The sequence below is a fragment of the Lissotriton vulgaris genome, chromosome 11, assembly GCF_964263255.1.
Source record: "Lissotriton vulgaris chromosome 11, aLisVul1.2, whole genome shotgun sequence".
In the NCBI taxonomy this organism is placed as follows: domain Eukaryota; kingdom Metazoa; phylum Chordata; class Amphibia; order Caudata; family Salamandridae; genus Lissotriton; species Lissotriton vulgaris.
In genome coordinates this window covers 370,129,836-370,148,917 of record NC_141699.1, presented here as the reverse complement: position 1 = coordinate 370,148,917, position 19,082 = coordinate 370,129,836, and the positions used below count along the sequence as shown (strand labels likewise).

The window sequence follows — 19,082 nt, the reverse complement described above, 5'->3', positions numbered from 1 at the left end:
TCCCCATACAGCAGGTGCCTACAATGTGTGAGAGGTTGATCTGACTCATCACTAGTACTACATTAAACCATAATCGCCCACCCAGATTATTAACACTTCCTTCTTATGCTTAGTATACACTTTAGGTAAGGCTTTCTCTAGCCCATTTACCACCTTGGTCACAGCAGAAGCAAATATGTTATGATAAAAATTTACCGACACTAAATCATAGGGTTTCTGCAAGGTGATTAAAAGTATGTGAAAATGCTATGTTGTGATAACTTCTTTTGATTGAGTCTGCAAATGTCACGGATATAAAAGAGACCAAACCACCTTTGGCCCGGACAGATTTCAAGGCAATTGCTGAAACATGATGGTTGGCATAAATATTTAAATGGGGAGAATCTAGCAGAAGTCTCTAGGCAAAAGATTATTGGAAGTTTTCTCCAGCGGGCCACCTCATAATACTCTCCTAGTAGTGCTTATATCTTTTGACAGGTCTCCAGACCAACTAGAATGCTCCCTCAGCCAATGTGCGACCTTATTCGGTAAAGAATATGGGATTCAAAAAGCGAAGATTTCATATGTGTGACTTTCCAGCACAATTATGTAGGGTATACACTCTGGTGGAATATGGGGTCAGACAGAGGGCCTCATCCCGATTTATACTGCAGGAGCCATGGGTAATCGGGAGGCCCCTGCTATCAAGACCTCGCAGCTCGGGAGCTAATCTTTCCCTATGTGCGAGTGAACTAGGGAAAGCAGATTTAGCGGCCAACATATGCGGGATTCATAGTTTCCACACCCTTCTGAGCGGGGAGGGTTGGGTTACATGATTAGATACCTGCACCAGGTCCGGTTATACATTTATACGGCCAAAAGCTTTTTTCAAATCTCTCCAGGGAAGCAAAATAGGCAATGATTTTTTCTTGGGTGGATATAATGGTGCCAAACTTCCCTTCCTAAGTACTTAGTTTCGATGTAGCGCAGGAACAAAAATGAAAAATGTTAAGGTAATTCTCCATCTAGTGTATTCTAGCTGAACAATCGGAAACACACTTATTTACATAAATTTTAGGGGTGGTAGCCTTTTTAGAAGATTTCTTCCCCCAACTACTCTTGCCACTTGGTATTTGCTTTCCCTGAGTCGCGAAAGTGGCCTTAGATCTGAGAGGTTTTGATAGATACTATTTTAGAAGCATCTTGCCTGCTTCTCTTGGAGGGTCAGATATTAAAATCAAGCTTAGCCAGAGCTTTAGGATCTTGGATGACACATTGGTTTGGCATGCCAAGTGCAACATAAGCGTCATTATAGTTGGGTGGAACCTCGGAATTTAGGATGACTGGGGGAATATTAGGTTAGAAGACGCCTTTAGGTTAGAGTCAGTTGGATCCACAACAATGGATTTAGCGTCAGATTGACTATGCTCTCGGGCATCAGTTTTCTTTAGGGTAGAGTCCAGACAGACTTCCACATAAACAATGTCTGTTTCAACGGCCTCCATGACAGATAATTTGTGATGGAGTTGGTATTAGTAACCAAATTCACCTTTTTCACGCAGGCTGAATCATGACCTCCCTCCCACTTTCCCATTTTCCCACCGAGTACCTGTTGAATGCTTAGCAGTATATGGATAGTCTCACCGGGTTCCAAGCTGTGGCCCTAATATTTTGGAGTGCCCGGGCCAAGATACAGAGCCCAGCCTCCTCCGAGCTCTGACGGGCATGTCTCGTGCTGTTGGACAGGGAGATGCACTTTAATAACGCTTTGACAGAATCCAGTGAGAGTAGTTGACAGAGCCACCTCCTGGGGCCATGTGCACTCTGAGTCTGCAGTCCCCCACTGAAACAGAACGAAGTACGGCAACCCTCCTCACTGCAATTTTAGCCAAAATGAAATCTACCACTTACTACCACGACCACATTCCCAGTGCAATTGATAACAAGCTTTTCCACACAGATTATGCGCATCCTGCACTGATGGGCAAAAGTATACTTTGTTCAGGGTAGCTACCCTAATTCCTGTGAAATCCAGTGAAGTTATACCTGCTCAAAACGGCCAGTTTTTAACATGTACTTGTTAATCAACCTGCCTTTGCTAGTTTTCTTAATAACTATGTAGAGGTTGAGCTAGAAAGCCATCTTTCATCCTATACTATTCTCCAGAACTCCCAATCAGGTGACAGTCCTTGATATAGTGGAGTCCACTACAGTGGATAAAAAACATCCCCATACATACACAGAAAGAGGGATGTGTCTGCCGGCTCGTGCTACTCGATATCTTGGTTACTTTTTGGTACTCAGCTTTTTAGGTACTCAGCATCGCAATGCATTATATTTGCAGGTGTCTTCTCTCACAGACATTCATCATATGGGAGAATAGCTACCATTAAAGATTCGATGTTTTGCACATTTTGATGCTCAAGCCCCCAGAAACGGAATTTCTTCTTATCGCTTGATCACCATGTCTCGTCTGGATCTTCCGGATTCCCTTGCTTAGCCACCCTTGGTACAACTCCAAACCCATCCTTTTGGGTTACATTTCTGGGTTTCACTCTTGACTTTTCCACGAACTTCACACTACACATCAGCAAATTTGCTTCAGTATGCTCATTTCAGCTTCTATTTCTAATGAGAATTTAAAAAGTCTTCTACCTCCTTCTCACTTCTACTCCACTATCCATGCTCTTGTTCTTGCAAGACGGGATGGTGGTAATAGGGTCCTCTCCGTTTTCCTGTGTCATATATCTCCTTTTTAAGTCTCAGCTAAAGACAACTTCAGCTCTCTGTTGGCCAGACCTACTGTTTGCAATACACAGAGCGGGCCTTGGGACAGCCCCTTGCTTATGATTGGATGGCAGTATTGTATATCTCAGTTGTCTACTCTTGATTCAATGGCTTTCCTCCCCATATAAGTGTATTTCTCGCACATAAGCATTTCGTTCTCAGACCTCGGATTTGTTAAATTGTAACAAATAACTTCAGACATGGCTTGTATGCAGGGAACTACTTTTTTCTTTTTGTTGATGCACTTCATAGGAGTGCATGTGTTTTCTAGATGTCTCCCCACATGCTGCTTCCTTCAGCCCCATTCCTCTTTATCCCTCCCTATTGCTTCCTCTCCCCTAGCTAGCCCATTGCATCCCTGCATCTCCCCATCCCGCTCATTGGAAAAAAAAGATATATGCTCACCTGCCACTCTGCTATTTTCCCACCTCTTCCATTTATTGACCCTTCTTAGAAGCTTTCCGGCCACTTTTAGGTCTTGCCTGAGCCAGCGCATGCGCAGTTCTGGCAAGACATTTAGTAACTGGGTTTTAAAAGTGCTACCCGCAGGCTTTTGCAGGCCACAAGCTTACTGTTATGCGCACAAGCGCGCGGACGAGCACAGCTGCCATCTGGCTTTCTGTAATGGCTCATTAAGCCTTACAGCGCACGTGTGAATCCCCTCCCCGACCCCCTCCATTCTCCCACTCCCTCCTCGTCGTGATCATTTTTACTTTCCTGCGCAGCCAATGCTTGTTTTTTTTACTTCGAGGCAAGCGCGTTTTAGTTTTGCATGAGGCAATGTTTCAGTTTCTGTTGACTTTGTTCCCAGGCACGTAGACATGCTATTTTTTTTTTGGAGTGAAGCGCGTAATATTGTTAGAGCTGAAATGTTACCGCATCGGCTATCTCTTGGGTGCACCGGAAAAGAACCCTTGGTTGCTCCGGACGTCTTTCCTGTTCCCACCCCTCTCCTGTTGTCCGTGTTCCTTTTGTTTCTGCCCCCCCTTCCGCTCTCCGTTGTCTCGCAGCTGTTGGATGAGGCAAAAGCAAACCACTTCCAAAACGCAGAGATTTTGCTGCTCAGTAATTCCCTGGAGAAGGATTTTCCATCTAATCACTTGTGAGCCATCTAGAAGTTATATGTGCAGCCCCCTACTAAACTAGAGGCTCTTACTTTGTTGTTAGAGTTGAAATGTTACCCCGTCTGCTGGTGTGCACCAGAAAAGAACCCTTGGTTGCTCCGTAATTCTTTCCTGTTCCCACCCCCCTCCCATTGTCCGCATTCCTTTTGTTCCCGCCCCGCTCCCGCTGTCTGTTGTCCCGCAGCTGTTGGATGAGGCAAAACCAAACCACTTACAAACCAACAAGATTTTGCTTCTCAGTAATTCCCTGGAGTAGGATTTTCCATCTAATCGCTTGTGAGCATGTAGAAGTTATATGTGCGGCCCGTAGCTAAACTAGAGGCTCTTACTTTGTTTATGTATTGCAAAATGTAAAAGACTTTAATGTTTAATGTGTGTTTTCAGTTGAAAATTGGAGAAAATAGACCCCCGATATCGTTAAAGCCTATGTTTGAAGCCATGACCGTGGGAAGTCACTTAAAATTACCTTGGTGGCAGGGGCACTGAACCCATAAATGTTAACCGTGTATCTATGTTCCAAATTGATAGTGGTTATTTTTGGGCATTGTTGCAACCCTACCTAAGACGTGAATGATGCCTGCTGTATGTGGAATCTTGTCTGTGCCCACTATTGCAACCAATAGCGCCTGATGAGTTTCCGTTTTCCGTTCCGACTTTGCCCCAATTTGCAAACATGCCACTGTTTTAGCTATCTAAAACACAAATTGGGGTCACTATTATTTCAGTGCCCGGGCCAATTTTCTGACCCATCTCGACCCTACAGACTTTACCCTTCTTCGAGACTCAAAAGGCTGAAAGGTATGACCTTGGTGAACCTGGTTACTATAGTGTTATCACTGCATTTCAGTCATACAGGAAGAGATTGGTTGAGTAGTTGGTTATATTTTACCCACCGAATGAAATAACAAGAATTGGCATAGACAATAGGTCTTGCATTCGGGACCTTATAAGTGTTTAGCTATGCAACAGTTGATGTTGTTGCACAAAGGATATTGTGCTGTATAACTAAATACTTATAAGGTCCCAAAAGCGAGACCTATTGGCTATGCCAATGCTTGTTAATATTGTTTTGCGCTTAGTGTTATCAGAGGTAGTCCTCCTCGAAATGTGTTTCACCCATATCAACATGGCCTGCTGCAAATGCACACACATGCGCAGTTGGATCAAACCAAAGGGTTTGGAGTATTTGAACAAACCCATTCAGAGATGGCTGCAGTGGAAACGTGCACATCCACATTGGCTATCTCGGATTGTGTGTGGTCAGATAGGACAGATGCATTCAAAGATGGCCACAGCAGATGCTAGAACATTCATTGCACCAATCTCTGAATGGGTTAAAATATAAGCAATACAGTAGATGTGCATGCATACAAGGCAAACATCACTGAATGTATTTGTAATGTTTTTTAACAAACCTATTCAAAGATAGGAGAAACAGACTGTCGCACATCCGTGGTAGCTATTTTACAAATAAAAGCACTGGCAAAGTCGGTAGATTTCTTTGCTGATACCTATTGGCTTTGCCAATACTTTTTTAAATGACTATCCTTAATATATGCTACAGGACTTGAAACACATTTATCTTGGGACAGCCATCCTATTTGTCAAATATGCTGCAAACCTCAGGGAAAATAGGGGTGGTCTTGAAAGTAACTAGGAGCAAGATGCTACTGTGCCTGTACATTGCCAAATTCTGACATGCTAAATCCTTTATGCTGGCTTTCTGTCCCTTCACCTCACACAGAAAACTTCCTCCCGCTCTAGCATCAAACTATGCCCTACTTTCTAGCTTTTCAGAAAGTCTAAAGACTGTTTCTCTAAATGCAATGCTACCCCAATCTAAGCTGATTCTTTTGTCAAGTCTAGTCGCCAAAATATATGCATCGTTTTGTTGGCGTTTGTTTTTGTTCTTTTTCGTTGCTGCATTTAAATGCTATACATGTTTCCTTTGTCATATTTACAATTATCTGTACAGGGCACTGCTGCCTTTAGGCTAAACGGATCCTTATAAATTCAATAAATATAAATAAAGAATATCCCTGTATTGCGCCTCTCGTCCTAGAGATCCTCTGACCGTGACCTCCTGACATTCTTAAACCCAGGGCCCATATTTTACATAGGTGATACCGTTAGAAAAGGGTAGCCACTCATCGACTCCCTCACATAAGATTCCATCACTGGAACAACTACCTGTAAAGTATCATTCACTGCTGCTCTCTATGCAATACTCGTCTTGTGTGAAAAGGAAGTTTACACAGCCTGCTCCTTCAACTTTGAGGAAGGCCTATGCTGCAGCGTCCTATACCGGTGTACCCAGAGTTATACCACTGACATGTACGAAAGACCCCGCAAGGGAATAGAACGAACCCTATAAATACAAATACCAAAACTAAATGAAGCATGCACCCTGCGCTGGTTAGAAGTGTTAAATCAGTTTGCATTGCTACTCCAAACATACCTAGTGTTTCAGACTGTGTGAGGGGTGCTAGTACTGAAGCATGTCGTGGTATGTCGATGTGTGAGAACATTATTTCACTGCTGAGCATTCTTTATCGAAGATGGAAATCCGCTTGTGATGCATGGGCAGAATGAAGTATGCAAGAGAAGTGTGCTAACAAGGGTCATATCAGAGAATGCATGTACCACTGCTGCACATGCTTTACCTGTTAGAGGAAAAAATAAAACTGGCAGTGCTGTCTCTGATGCACCTGTTCTTCAAACACACAGAAGATTACGCTATTGTGGTCTGTACTACATTTTTTAGGTGTGGCCTTAAAACTATACTGTTGCTTCCCAGGCTATTCATATTGAGTATACCTCCATAGAATACTTACTCACAAACCAATTAAATGGCATAAGGGGCATGGGGACAAACCAATGTGCATACGGTTCGGTAACCTCAGAAGCTGGCTCAGAACTAACCAATGCAACCTATGACGTCTGATGAGTGTGGACCACACTAATAAGTAAAACTGTAAAGCTTCACACCACAAAACAATCGCCGATAATGACAAAAAGAACTTGGGAGAACTAAAAAAACATCGGGAGGGATGAGCAACAGTGCAAGCCCCAGTCTCAAAGTCATACCTTTCTTAAACTCCTCCAGCATGGCATCCAGTTTAGTGTCGTGGAAGACGAAGTGCACGGGATGGTTATAGAACTTGGTGATGGTCTTCAGTGTGGTGCAATCGTCAGGGTCAACAAAGGCCAGATCCTTCACATAGAGAATATCTACAATGTTTGAACGATCTTCTTCATACACTGGGATGCGGGTGTAGCCACTCTCCATGATCTCCGACATGGTGTTAAAGTCAAGGACAGCATCGCTGGCAATCATGTAACAATCACTGATGTGTGTCATGACCCCCTCCACAGTCTTAGTGCGGAGCTCCAGTGCTCCCTGGATCATGTTCAGCTCCTCCTTCACCAGGTCGTTGTAGGGCTCTGTTACTTTCAGCATCTCCACCAGCTTCTCCCTGTTGTACACAGTGCCAATCTCCTGACCCAGGATGCAGTCCAGCAGCTTGCTGATGGGGAATGAAAGGGGGAATGTGACCAACATAAAGAACTTGGTCAGTACGATGGTGTTGGCACCAACTGCCAGTCCATGACGGGAACATAGCGCCTGTGGAACTATCTCACCGAAGATGACAATGCCAATAGTGGAGGCTACAACAGCACCCAGCCCTGAGCCAATTAGGTCATCCAGCAGGATTGTGAGTGTTGTGTTGACCAACACGTTGCCCAACAGCAAAGAGCAGAGCAGATAGTTGCCCTTGCGGCGGATTGGTTCAATCTTGCGTGCATATCGCTTCTCACGTTCTGTGCCACAGTTCTGCACAATGCGCAGTTCCATGGGATCAAGTGCCATTAGACCTAGGTTCAGCCCGCTGAACATACCTGATAAGGCGAGCAGTACCAGGATCAATAGGATCTGGAACCAAAGCGGCAGCAAAGACTTCTTCTCCTCAACCACCCGGAGCCGGCCTTCTGAGCCTGTATGAGCCCTCCAGGTACCAGCCCAGGCCTGGCTACAGAGCACATAATCCTTGGATACCTCACTCTTGCGCAGTGGTTTGGCCTCCAGCTGCAGCACACCTGATGTGCCATCAGCACTCATATTCAGGCCAGGCGTGAGCACCAGATCTTTGGTGGCAGCGATGCCAGAGCATGTGTTATTGGATTCCACTGCATCCTCTTCTTCAACAAAGAGGACTAGACGCCAACTGTCTGGCCCCAGGTGGAGGCCATAGAGGCGCAGTTGAAAGTGGCTTCCTTCCATCACCTGCATCAGCCCACCATCCAGTACAGTTGCTGGTTTATCACTGCCATCCAACCGCATTCCAAGGATGTAGGGGGTGTTTGCAGAAGGTTCAAGAGCCCGAATTGACCTGGTATGGTGGGTAGGAGCACGTAGGGATGATGAACCTGGGTCCAAAAGATCGGGGTCAGAGGCTGCGGGGACAAAAGTATGGAGGTCATTCGGCCTTCTGGATAAAAACTTCAGGTAATGGGCTCCTGATGCTGGACGGTGAAGATTAGTGGGCTTCTGATCCAGTGACTGGATACCAGTGATCCCTGTTGCTACAGCAATGTGATCTAGGGCTCCTGTCGGGGGCGATGATGCTCCCGAAACCTCAGCAGGTGCCCCAGTGTTTGCAGAGGGAAGTACAGAAACCTCGGGGATCAAGGATGGTGGGTCAAGGGCCCCTGGATTGAAAGGATTTGGGTCTGGATCTCCTGGGTTCACAGCAGGGGGTGCAGTAGTGTCCGGGGTCGGGGACGTCCTGCCAGGCCCGGGCAGCAGTAGCAAAAGGGCAAAGAGGAGCTGCTGCTGGCACGGAGGGCCGCGGGCCGCCACCATGATCTGCCTGCGCCTCTGCCTAGTATGGGCGCGCTCAGCAAACTGAGAGCCCAGGTACTGCTACGACCCGACCCCTCCTGCTAGTAATGACGTCAGGAGAGACCACGCCCATAATACAGACAGGCTGCGCCTACTGTGGGAGGAGGAAACGCCTACTCCTATATGCTGTCCCTTCCAAGCGGGGGGTTCTGCAACCTGAGCCTTGCCTCCCGTCCCACGACAGACGATATTAAACATCTCAATTCATCTTGCTTACTTCAGGCTAAAACCAACTTCAATACTGGAAAACGAGTGGAGGCCTCACAAAACAGTTTTAAAGAGAATAACATAGTAAGGAGCAAGACAGGGCGGCGCTTTGTCGCTGTTCTTCCGCGTAAGCCATGCGATTGGTTAGAAATACCGACCCACCCTAATAAAGACAGCCCACTCAGTCCCGAAGAAACATTGCTTCACCGGAAAAGCCCGCAACTCTGCCCCGGAAGACATGGTCCAGCCGCACGCGAGCCGTCCACGTAGCTGCTTGTTCCTGGAGGGGGCGTGTGAACACTAGGAAGGTTTACTCGTGGAGCACTTGGTGTCTGGTACACGAGGGGGACATTTCCTCTGTCGATAAAGAGGAAACACTACAGCCTGAGCTCTCGGGAGTAGTCGATAACAACTTCGGGGTGTTTGGTTTGTTTCGGACAGGAACTAAGTATGCCTGGACCGTCCTCCTGCTTTCTGGGTTGCCACCTTTCTGGAATTGGAAAAACCTTACACTGGGAACCCACAAATTGGAGGTCAAGTTGGTGTAAACATAAATAGCAGTCTGTCAACTTATACATTTTTTTTTTACAACTGTAAAAAAAAAAATGGTACCTAGGAGAAACATCACAGTAAATTTGTTCCGGCACAATTGGTTGCAAAAGCAGCGTTGACACTGGCATCCTTGGCCTGGTTTCTCAATCCTTTGCCCTCTGACCTCCTGTTTTGCTGTCTTCACAATTCTGGAGACTTTACTTCAGCTGACCAGTGCTAAAGTACAGGCCCTAAAACATGGTAACATTCCCGTATCCACAACTGGCATATTTAATTTACTAATATGTCCCTAGAAAAGTGCACCACCTGCACAGTACCTGTAAAATAAATGCTACTAGTTAACCTGCAAAAAAAACACAGTTGATGGACAGAATGCAGAACAATGTCTTACATTCACCCCAGTACAAATATCTGGGCCTAAAACCATTGTTTTTTTTGCACTCCACACCACCATAGGTTAGACAATGGCTATATGCAAATCAGCCTTGACCCTGTGCCTCATGGGAACAGTCCAGCCCGAACTACCAAGCCATGTCTTTCCTAGACCGGAATCAAGCATCCAAGGACCGGTTTCTGGCTATCAGCCTTCTTCAGCCTGGATAGCTTGACTCCAGTGATTTTAAGAGCCTGGGACTCACGTCTGAGCATACCCAGCCCACTCGGGTTGAAAATTGAAAAAAACACAGTTGATGGACAGAATGCAGAACAATGTCTTACATTCACCCCAGTACAAAGATCTGGGCCTAAAACCATCGTTTTTTTGCACTCCACACCACCCTAGGTCAGACAATGGCTATATGCAAATCAGCCTTGACCCTGTGCTCATGGGAACAGTCCAGCCCGAACAACCAAGCCAAGTCTTTCCTAGACCGGAATCAAGCATCCAAGGACCGGTTTCTGGCTATCAGCCTTCTTCAGCCTGGATAGCTTGACTCCAGTGATGTGGAGAGCCTGGGACTCACGTCTGAGCATACCCAGCCCACTCGGGTTGAAAATTGAAAAAAACACAGTTGATGGACAGAATGCAGAACAATGTCTTACATTCACACCAGTACAAAGATCTGGGCCTAAAACCCTCGTTTTTTTGCACTCCACACCACCCTAGGTCAGACAATGGCTATATGCAAATCAGCCTTGACCCTGTGCCTCATGGGAACACTCCAGTCCGAACTACCAAGCCATGTCTTTCCTAGACCGGAATCAAGCATCCAAGGACCGGTTTCTGGCTATTAGCCTTCTTCAGCCTGGATAGCTTGACTCCAGTGATGTGGAGAGCCTGGGACTCACGTCTGAGCATACCCAGCCCACTCGGGTTGAAAATTGAAAAAAACACAGTTGATGGACAGAATGCAGAACAATGTCTTACATTCACCCCAGTACAAAGATCTGGGCCTAAAACCATCGTTTTGTTTGCACTCCACACCACCCTAGGTCAGACAATGGCTATATGCAAATCAGCCTTGACCCTGTGCCTCATGGGAACAGTCCAGCCCGAACTGCCAAGCCATGTCTTTCCTAAACCGGAATCCAGCATCCAAGGACCGGTTTCTGGCTATCAGCCTTCTTCAGCCTGGATAGCTTGACTCCAGTGATGTGGAGAGCCTGGGACTCACGTCTGAGCATACCCAGCCCACTCGGGTTGAAAATTGAAAAAAACACAGTTGATGGACAGAATGCAGAACAATGTCTTACATTCACCCCAGTACAAAGATCTGGGCCTAAAACCCTCGTTTTTTTGCACTCCACACCACCCTAGGCCAGACAATGGCTATATGCAAATCAGCCTTGACCCTGTGCCTCATGGGAACAGTCCAGCCCGAACTACCAAGCCATGTCTTTCCTAGACCGGAATCAAGCATCCAAGGACCGGTTTCTGGCTATCAGCCTTCTTCAGCCTGGATAGCTTGACTCCAGTGATGTGGAGAGCCTGGGACTCACGTCTGAGCATACCCAGCCCACTCGGGTTGAAAATTGAAAAAAACACAGTTAATGGACAGAATGCAGAACAATGTCTTACATTCACCCCAGTACAAAGATCTGGGCCTAAAACCATCGTTTTTTTGCACTCCACACCACCCTAGGTCAGACAATGGCTATATGCAAATCAGCCTTGACCCTGTGCCTCATGGGAACAGTCCAGCCCGAACTACCAAGCCATGTCTTTCCTAGACCGGAATCCAGCATCCAAGGACCGGTTTCTGGCTATCAGCCTTCTATAGCCTGGATAGCTTGACTCCAGTGATGTGGAGAGCCTGGGACTCACGTCTGAGCATACCCAGCCCACTCGGGTTGAAAATTGAAAAAACACAGTTGATGGACAGAATGCAGAACAATGTCTTACATTCACCCCAGTACAAAGATCTGGGCCTAAAACCATAGTTTTTGTGCACTCCACACCACCACTAGTTAACCTGCAGCACTGATTGTGCCACCAATTGCAGTTCCTTTTAAACATATTTCAGACCTACTGCTGCAGAGCCTGTGTGTGCAGTTTTAAACTGCCATTTTGACCTGGCAAGTTAACCCATTTCCCAAACTGACTGGTGCGCTGTTGCGTACCTCTACAGGCAGAAGCCATAAGAATCAAGCAACAAGAGTACAATTTTTAACCAGATACATTTTATTCCGTGTTTCTGAGTTCACACAGAGGCAACGTGATTTCCAAACTTTAGATGTTCAAGAAATGCCCATCCAGGATTTTTTCAAAAGCACATTAGAATTCCCATTTTACACTGTGTATCCATTTAGATATTCATTCACCTTGTGCATATCGGCCAAGTAGCCCTTTGTCTGCGGTAACTGTAGTATAGAAAAAGCCCATCAGCAGCTATAGATTATCTTAGACAAAACAAACACGAGTCCGCCTTTAAGATCGCAAAATGCAGTGCTTGAAAGAAAATAAAGTATTTGTAAGTGAATTCACAGAAACCACCATGCTATGACTAGTTGCATCTTAAAGGCCCACGTGCGTTCTGGAACAACCTAAGAACTGTATGAAACTAAATAAAATGTTCAATGCTAAATTATTCTTGCATTTATGCCATGAAAGCAATATGAGCCATGCGGAACCTAACAATTGTTCATAAACTAATAGAGCAAAAACAGTCATGAACCAAACTCGAAAAATCAAATGAACACGCAGTGCTCAATCTCTGTAATCAAGATCTTCAATGTATCGCAGCCAGCAGCTTTGCTGCTTTCTGTAACACCAATAAAACCAACAAAATTGTGTGCCACAGCTACCCCTGACAAAGGGCTACTTTCCTGAGATGCATTGGGTCAATATCTAAATGGATACCCATGATAAAATATGAATTCCAACATGCTGTTGAAAAAACTCTGGATGGGCGTTTCTTGAGCATCTAAAGTTTGGAATTCATGTTGTTTCTGGAGGCAACTTAGACACTATTGATAATAAAATTGGATTAATCATGTGATTAAAATGGACTACCTAGTTAAAAATGTAACTTTCGTTGCTCGATTCTTATGGTTTTTGACTGTAGGGCTGGGCAGCTCCAGTCTGGTGCGCGACGGCACGCCAGACAGTTTGGGAATTGACTCTGTACTATAGGGGCAGAGCACAAGACAAGTCGGCACGCCAAAATTCTGCCTATGGGCCTCCTTCATTATCATTGATTTAATAAGACACCGTGTGCATTCTATCTTTTGCTTTTACAATGTTTTCTACTGTTCATCTGCACCTGGAACTGAAGGGTCAATAAGATAAGTAAAATGCCAACTTCCTACCTTTTGGGAATTCTGAGGCTCTCAAAGTTCATCAACCCTTTGGTCGAAGTCAACATTCCAATAAAAGCACGTTCGCTGTGAACAACTCACTGTGTATTATCATTACACATCATGTTTAGTTTACAGTTTATAATTTATATTTGTGGATTTTTATATTAGCACTATATTTTATAGCATATGCACAATCATTGTATTGTGGAGGTCAACATGGTGTATGTTCTTATGCAATATGTGTTAATGTTGTGTTTTACGTATTCCTTTCATTTTATCTTTCCGGATCAGCTTGGACAGTCTCATGTTTGTTTTAAATTGCTTGGCACGGAGAGGCTTCTCCATCGTAAGGGTTTCGTGACCCCATAGGACCCAACTGCGAAGCATCCCCCAGAAAGGTACTGTTTTCAGTAGGGCGTGATTGGCTTCTGGATCCGACCGGCGGTCCTTCGCAGTCAGCTTGACATTCCAAATTTGACGCGGTCCAACGCAACCAGGTAGTCGCGGTTAGTACTTTATGACTCTAACATAGGGGCTTCAAACTGGAGGGGTAGGACCAATGGGGCTTCAAGTGATCCCTGGGGGGTACACGAGGCTCTTGCCAAAATAAGCATTATGCTGATAACAGTGTTTTGTTTTCAGTGGAAAAAAGATGAGCATCGGTAAGCAGCTCTGTAACCGGCAATCACTAACATCTTTTGTCATTAGGTCGAGCGTAGTTGTGACGGGGTGCTAGGAGAACCCCGAAATGACCCGGAGTGGTGGTCCGCCGCTCCCCTCTCACCTTGCCCATTGTCCCCACAGCTGCCAGAGAACGAGTGGAAAGAGAAACAGGACGAATGCTGGACACCACCTGAAACGGGACCTGGTGCCTTTAACTGGAACGACGAGGTTGCCGCAGTCCCGCCCCCCTTCTACGGAGCGACGTCAAAATGCGGAAGCGTCTTAACATCGACGGACGGCGTTTCCCTGGAGGAAGACGGTGTGGAGAGAAGAAGGAACAACGCGAGTGTGTATCCGGAGGAGGACGGAGCGCAGACGAGCCCAGCTGATATCATCAAGCCTGGAGGCCAACGTTTCGGTGCATCGCCCCGCCACGGTCCCGAGGGAGGAACGTGGCTTAACAAGGTACGGGACCGAGTAGCGGGGTGGGTGGGACGGAGTAGCGTCCCTACCGAGTGATAACCGCTGCCGACTGTACTTAGCGTCCCATGTGCCCTTTCCTTCACGAGCACTGAGAGCACTACGTGACGTTTGTAAAGTTCACTGTCACTTGGTTCCCTTCACTCCCCTTCCCCTCCACTGTTTGTACTGGACGTCCCAGTAACCGTTAGTTTTCTCCCTTTTTGCTTTCTGGGTGCCTACGGTCCCGACGAGGAAGACCTCAGCTACCGGCGGAACAGCCAAGATCGGAAACCCTCCTCAGAGACAGCGGAAACCACGTGTGGTACCGACGGAAGTATCCGGAACACCCATTTACTGAACTTTGTTTTCGTTCCCTTTAAAAGAGACTGAACTCTCTCTCCCCGAACTCTTTACTTGTTATGCAGAAGAAGACTTATATACCAATAAAACACTTGTTAAAATCCTTACTTAAAGATCCAACCTTTGTGTTTACCCCGAGTTCGGTCAAAGCTGAAGGGCAGGTACAAGCTGAGCAACCCCCCCTGGGACAACTGGTGTCAGAAGTGGGATCAGAAACACCAACCATCTGCCAAAACGAGATGGAAGCCCTTATTGACCACATCATTAAAGGCCAGGAAAAACTCGAATGGGCAGTACAACAACAAATACAGTCCGCCCAAGCAGACAGGGATCTAATTAAATCCACCGTTACCGCCCAACTCGAAGGCCTTAAGAATGTACCGCCTCCCACACAAGTCATCACGGGAGAAGTACGCCAAGTCTCCCCTCATCACGCAGGTGTGGCCCTACAAAAATATATATCCGGAGAGGATCCTGACGCTTTCCTCCTCAATTTTGAGAGGGAAGCCCGGGCCATGGGATGGCCTGAAGAAAAGTGGCCATTTTTCTTGGCTCCTCTTCTCACTGGTGAGGCCCAGTCGGCCTACCAAGCCGCGAACCCCTTAGGGAACACCGCCTATAAGACAATTAAGGAAGTCATCCTTGACCATTTAGGCCTAGATCAGGAGGCCTATCGAGTGAAATTCAGAAAAGAGTGGGGAGCCCCAGGATAGAACCCGAAGACCCTCTTTTTCAGACTAAGGATGGCCGCCGACAAGTGGTTACGACCCGATGTGTGCACCAAGGAGGAAATACTAAACAAAGTATACTTGGAGCAGTTTATGGAGACCCTGCCTTATGCAACCCAGCGTTGGCTACGTCAACATGCCAGTCTGGACGTTAACCAAGCCATTGAGATGGCGTCTCATTTCGCCAGAGCCCAGCCCCGGACGATAGTATGGGATGCCGACAAAACAGATAAATCTCAGAAATCGATAGTCCCGGGGAAGCCGGACAAGAAACCCAAAGTAATGACTGAAGCATTACGATCCCGTCCAGCGGGAATGATCTCCCCCATGAACCGGGGGCCTCAATGTTTCGAATGTGGGGAGTGGGGCCACATAGCCAGGTTGTGCCCTAGGAAAAAAACGCCAGTAGAGCCCATGGAAGTTGGCTACCTCCCAAGGACCGTGATGTATTCGGCAGAACTAGGTAGCGCATTTTATGTGAGTATGAAGCTTAACGGACTCATGGTAAAAGCTCTACTAGATTCTGGATGCCGACAGTCGGTGGTCCAGGAACGCTTCGTTAAACCTGAACAGCTCTCTAACCCGGCCACAGTTTACATACGCTGCGTACATGGCGATGTAAAACCATATCCGGTAGCTGAACTAACCCTGTACTTGCCCCAGAGAGACCCTTGCCAGGTCAGGGTGGGGGTGGTGGACTCCCTACCAGAGGACATGATTCTAGGGACAGATAACCCTGAATTCCTTTCACTTTTTAGGGAAACCTTGACCCCGTCTCCCTCTCCCAAAGCCACCTACCTCTCTCCCGAACCGTGGGTTATAGACAAGAGTTTCCGCTTTGCGCAGGCTGAAGACCGGACATTATATAATGCCTGGGAAAGCGCCCACGCTAGCGAAGGTACCACCAGCCCGACATATCCCAGGTTCTTGATCAAGAAAGACTTGCTGTACCGACAAGCACAGAGGGATGGGGATCTTCAATTGTTGGTTCCAAAGTCCTTTAGAGAGCAGGTCTTATTCTTTGCCCATGCACATCTAACGGCCGGGCATACAGGCAAGGAGAAAACCACAGATGTCGTTCTCCGACATTTCTTTTGGCCCGGAATATATAAGGATGTGCAGGACTATTGTGCCAAATGCGAGATATGCCAAAAGAGAAACTCGCAAAGACCAACGGCCGCCCCTCTCCAGCGGATGCCGATAATAGGAACGCCCTTTGAAAGGGTCGGCATGGACCTCATAGGCCCTCTACCGAAGACTCCCCGAGGTCATCTGTACGCATTGGTTGTTGTCGATTACGCCACCAGGTTCGTGGAAGCCTTTCCTTTACGTACCACCACGACTTCAGCCATTTCAGAAAAATTTGTGGAATTGTTCTCTAGGGTGGGTTTTCCGAAAGAGGTCCTGACCGACCAGGGAACCCCCTTCACCTCCAAGTTAATGAAAGAAGTATGCAAACTTCTAAACATCAAACATCTGAAGACCTCCGTATACCACCCTCAGACGGATGGTCTCGTCGAAAGGTACAATCAGACCCTAAAACTGACCTTGAAAAAGATGTTGAGCGCAGAAGGGCCCTCCTGGGACAGGTTGCTACCCCTGGCCCTTTTTGTGATCCGCTCCCAAAAACAGAGCAGCCTAGGCTGTTCTTCATTTGAATTATTGTATGGCCGCCTTCCCAGGTCACTGTTAGAAATGACCAAAGAAATGTGGGAGACAGAGGAAGAACAAGACAAGAAAGGAATGCTGGAGTATACGACACAGCTGAGAAATAAGCTGGGGAAACTCAGGGAGTTAGCTCACTCCTCACTGGACCGTCAACAAGAGAGAAACAAAAAGAACTATGACAAGGGGAAGAAGCTGCGCAAGATTGCTGTAGGAAAGTGGGCTCTTGTTCTTCTACCCTCCATCAGCAACAGTTCCAAGAGTGAATGGCAAGGCCCCTATCAAGTAATTGAAGCCATAGGGCAAACCACGTACCGGTTAAGGATAACTGCCAAGAAAACACAAACCTACCACATCAACCTACTTAAGGAGTGGTTGGGGCCCCCTCCTAAAGACAACCACATGGTCGTACCGTCAGCGGCTTCTCAGTCGTCCTTACAGCAGCTTGTGGTGAATGATGTATTAACCATCGAACAGAAACAAGAGTTACAGGAGATACTGGCCCCCTTCTCTGATGTGTTTTCTGATACTCCTGGGAGAACCACTCTGGTAGAACACTGGATTGACACTTTACCGGGAAAGATAGTGAAACAGCGGCCCTATAGAATTCCGGCAGCTCGCCGTGAAGCCGTAAGGAAAGAAGTCTCCGAGATGCTCCAGTTGGGTGTGATACGTCCCTCCCAGAGTCCCTGGTCATCTCCGATCGTTATGATCCCCAAACTAGATGGGTCGAAGAGATTCTGCATGGATTTCAGAGCGCTAAATGCAGTGTCCCACTTCGATACCTACCCAATTCCCCGGGTAGATGAGTTGGTGGAGAAGATAGGAGACGCCCGTTATATCACCACCATTGACCTCACGAAGGGGTATTGGCAAGTGCCTCTTCGTGAGGAAGACAAGAAGAAGACCGCATTTGTTACGGACGAAGGCTCGTATGAATTCACTGTCCTCCCATTTGGCCTTCATGGGGCTTCAGCGACTTTTCAGCGGCTCATGAACCAAGTACTGCGGCCATATACCACATTCAGCTCAGCTTACTTGGATGACATCGTTATATACAGCAACAATTGGAATGAACACATGAGACACTTGCAGACCATTCTCTCAGCCTTACGGAAAGCTGGTCTACATATTAACGTGAAAAAGTCAAGAGCAGCCTTCACTAAGGTCAACTACCTGGGATATGTTTTGGGTGACGGGGCCATTGCTCCCCAAAACGAAAAGATCAGAGCAATAGAGAAGGTGCCCTTCTCCGCCACTAAAAGAGACATGAGGGCATTTCTAGGGCTGGTGGGGTACTACCGTAGGTTCATTCCTAAATTTGCAGAGACAGCTGCCCCCCTTAAAAGATCTCCTACGAAAAGAAGTCCCGCTCAAACGGTTCACAAATCCTTCCCAGGAGTCTGTAGAAGCCTTCCAGTCTTTAAAGAGGTCTCTGACTACAGCCCCGTTATTGCTATCTCCTGACTACACAAAATCCTTTATACTGGCTACAGACGGTATACAACCTTTACAACGCAACTTTTACGACGACCTACCATTACAACGCAACTTTTACAACGCAAAAACTTTTACAACGCATGTATTTACAACGCATTTTTTTACAACGCAGGTACCTTTACAACGCATACCATTACAACGTAAGTATTGGTAAGTATATAATTATATTTTAAATGTTATATGTTTGGGGTAAAGGGGTATTTTTAGGGTTCAGGGTCAGTTTTTAGTTTTTGGGTAAAGGGGTATTTTTAGGGTTCAGGGTCAGTTTTTAGTTTTTGGGTAAAGGGGTATTTTTGGGGTTCAGGGTCAGTTTTTAGTTTTTGGGTAAAGGGGTATTTTTGGGGTTCAGGGTCAGTTTTTAGTTTTGGGGTAAAGGGGTATTTTTGGGGTTCAGGGTCAGTCTTTAGTTTTGGG

General features: G+C 46.5%; 1 protein-coding gene across 2 annotated transcripts in view; it reads right to left on the bottom strand.

The window, feature by feature from the left end:
• The window catches only part of CNNM4 (cyclin and CBS domain divalent metal cation transport mediator 4), a 363,208-nt gene extending 354,404 nt beyond the window's left edge, over positions 1–8,804 (bottom strand). Inside the window, exon 1 of one of the 2 annotated variants that reach the window (XM_086943349.1) lies at positions 6,978–8,804. In XM_086943349.1, the coding sequence (XP_086799475.1) occupies positions 6,978–8,754 (1,777 nt within the window). In that variant the 5' untranslated portion in view covers positions 8,755–8,804. The remainder of the gene's footprint in view (positions 1–6,977) is intronic. The other variant, XM_086943350.1, reaches the window with a different exon arrangement.
• Positions 8,805–19,082: the final 10,278 nt, after the last annotated feature.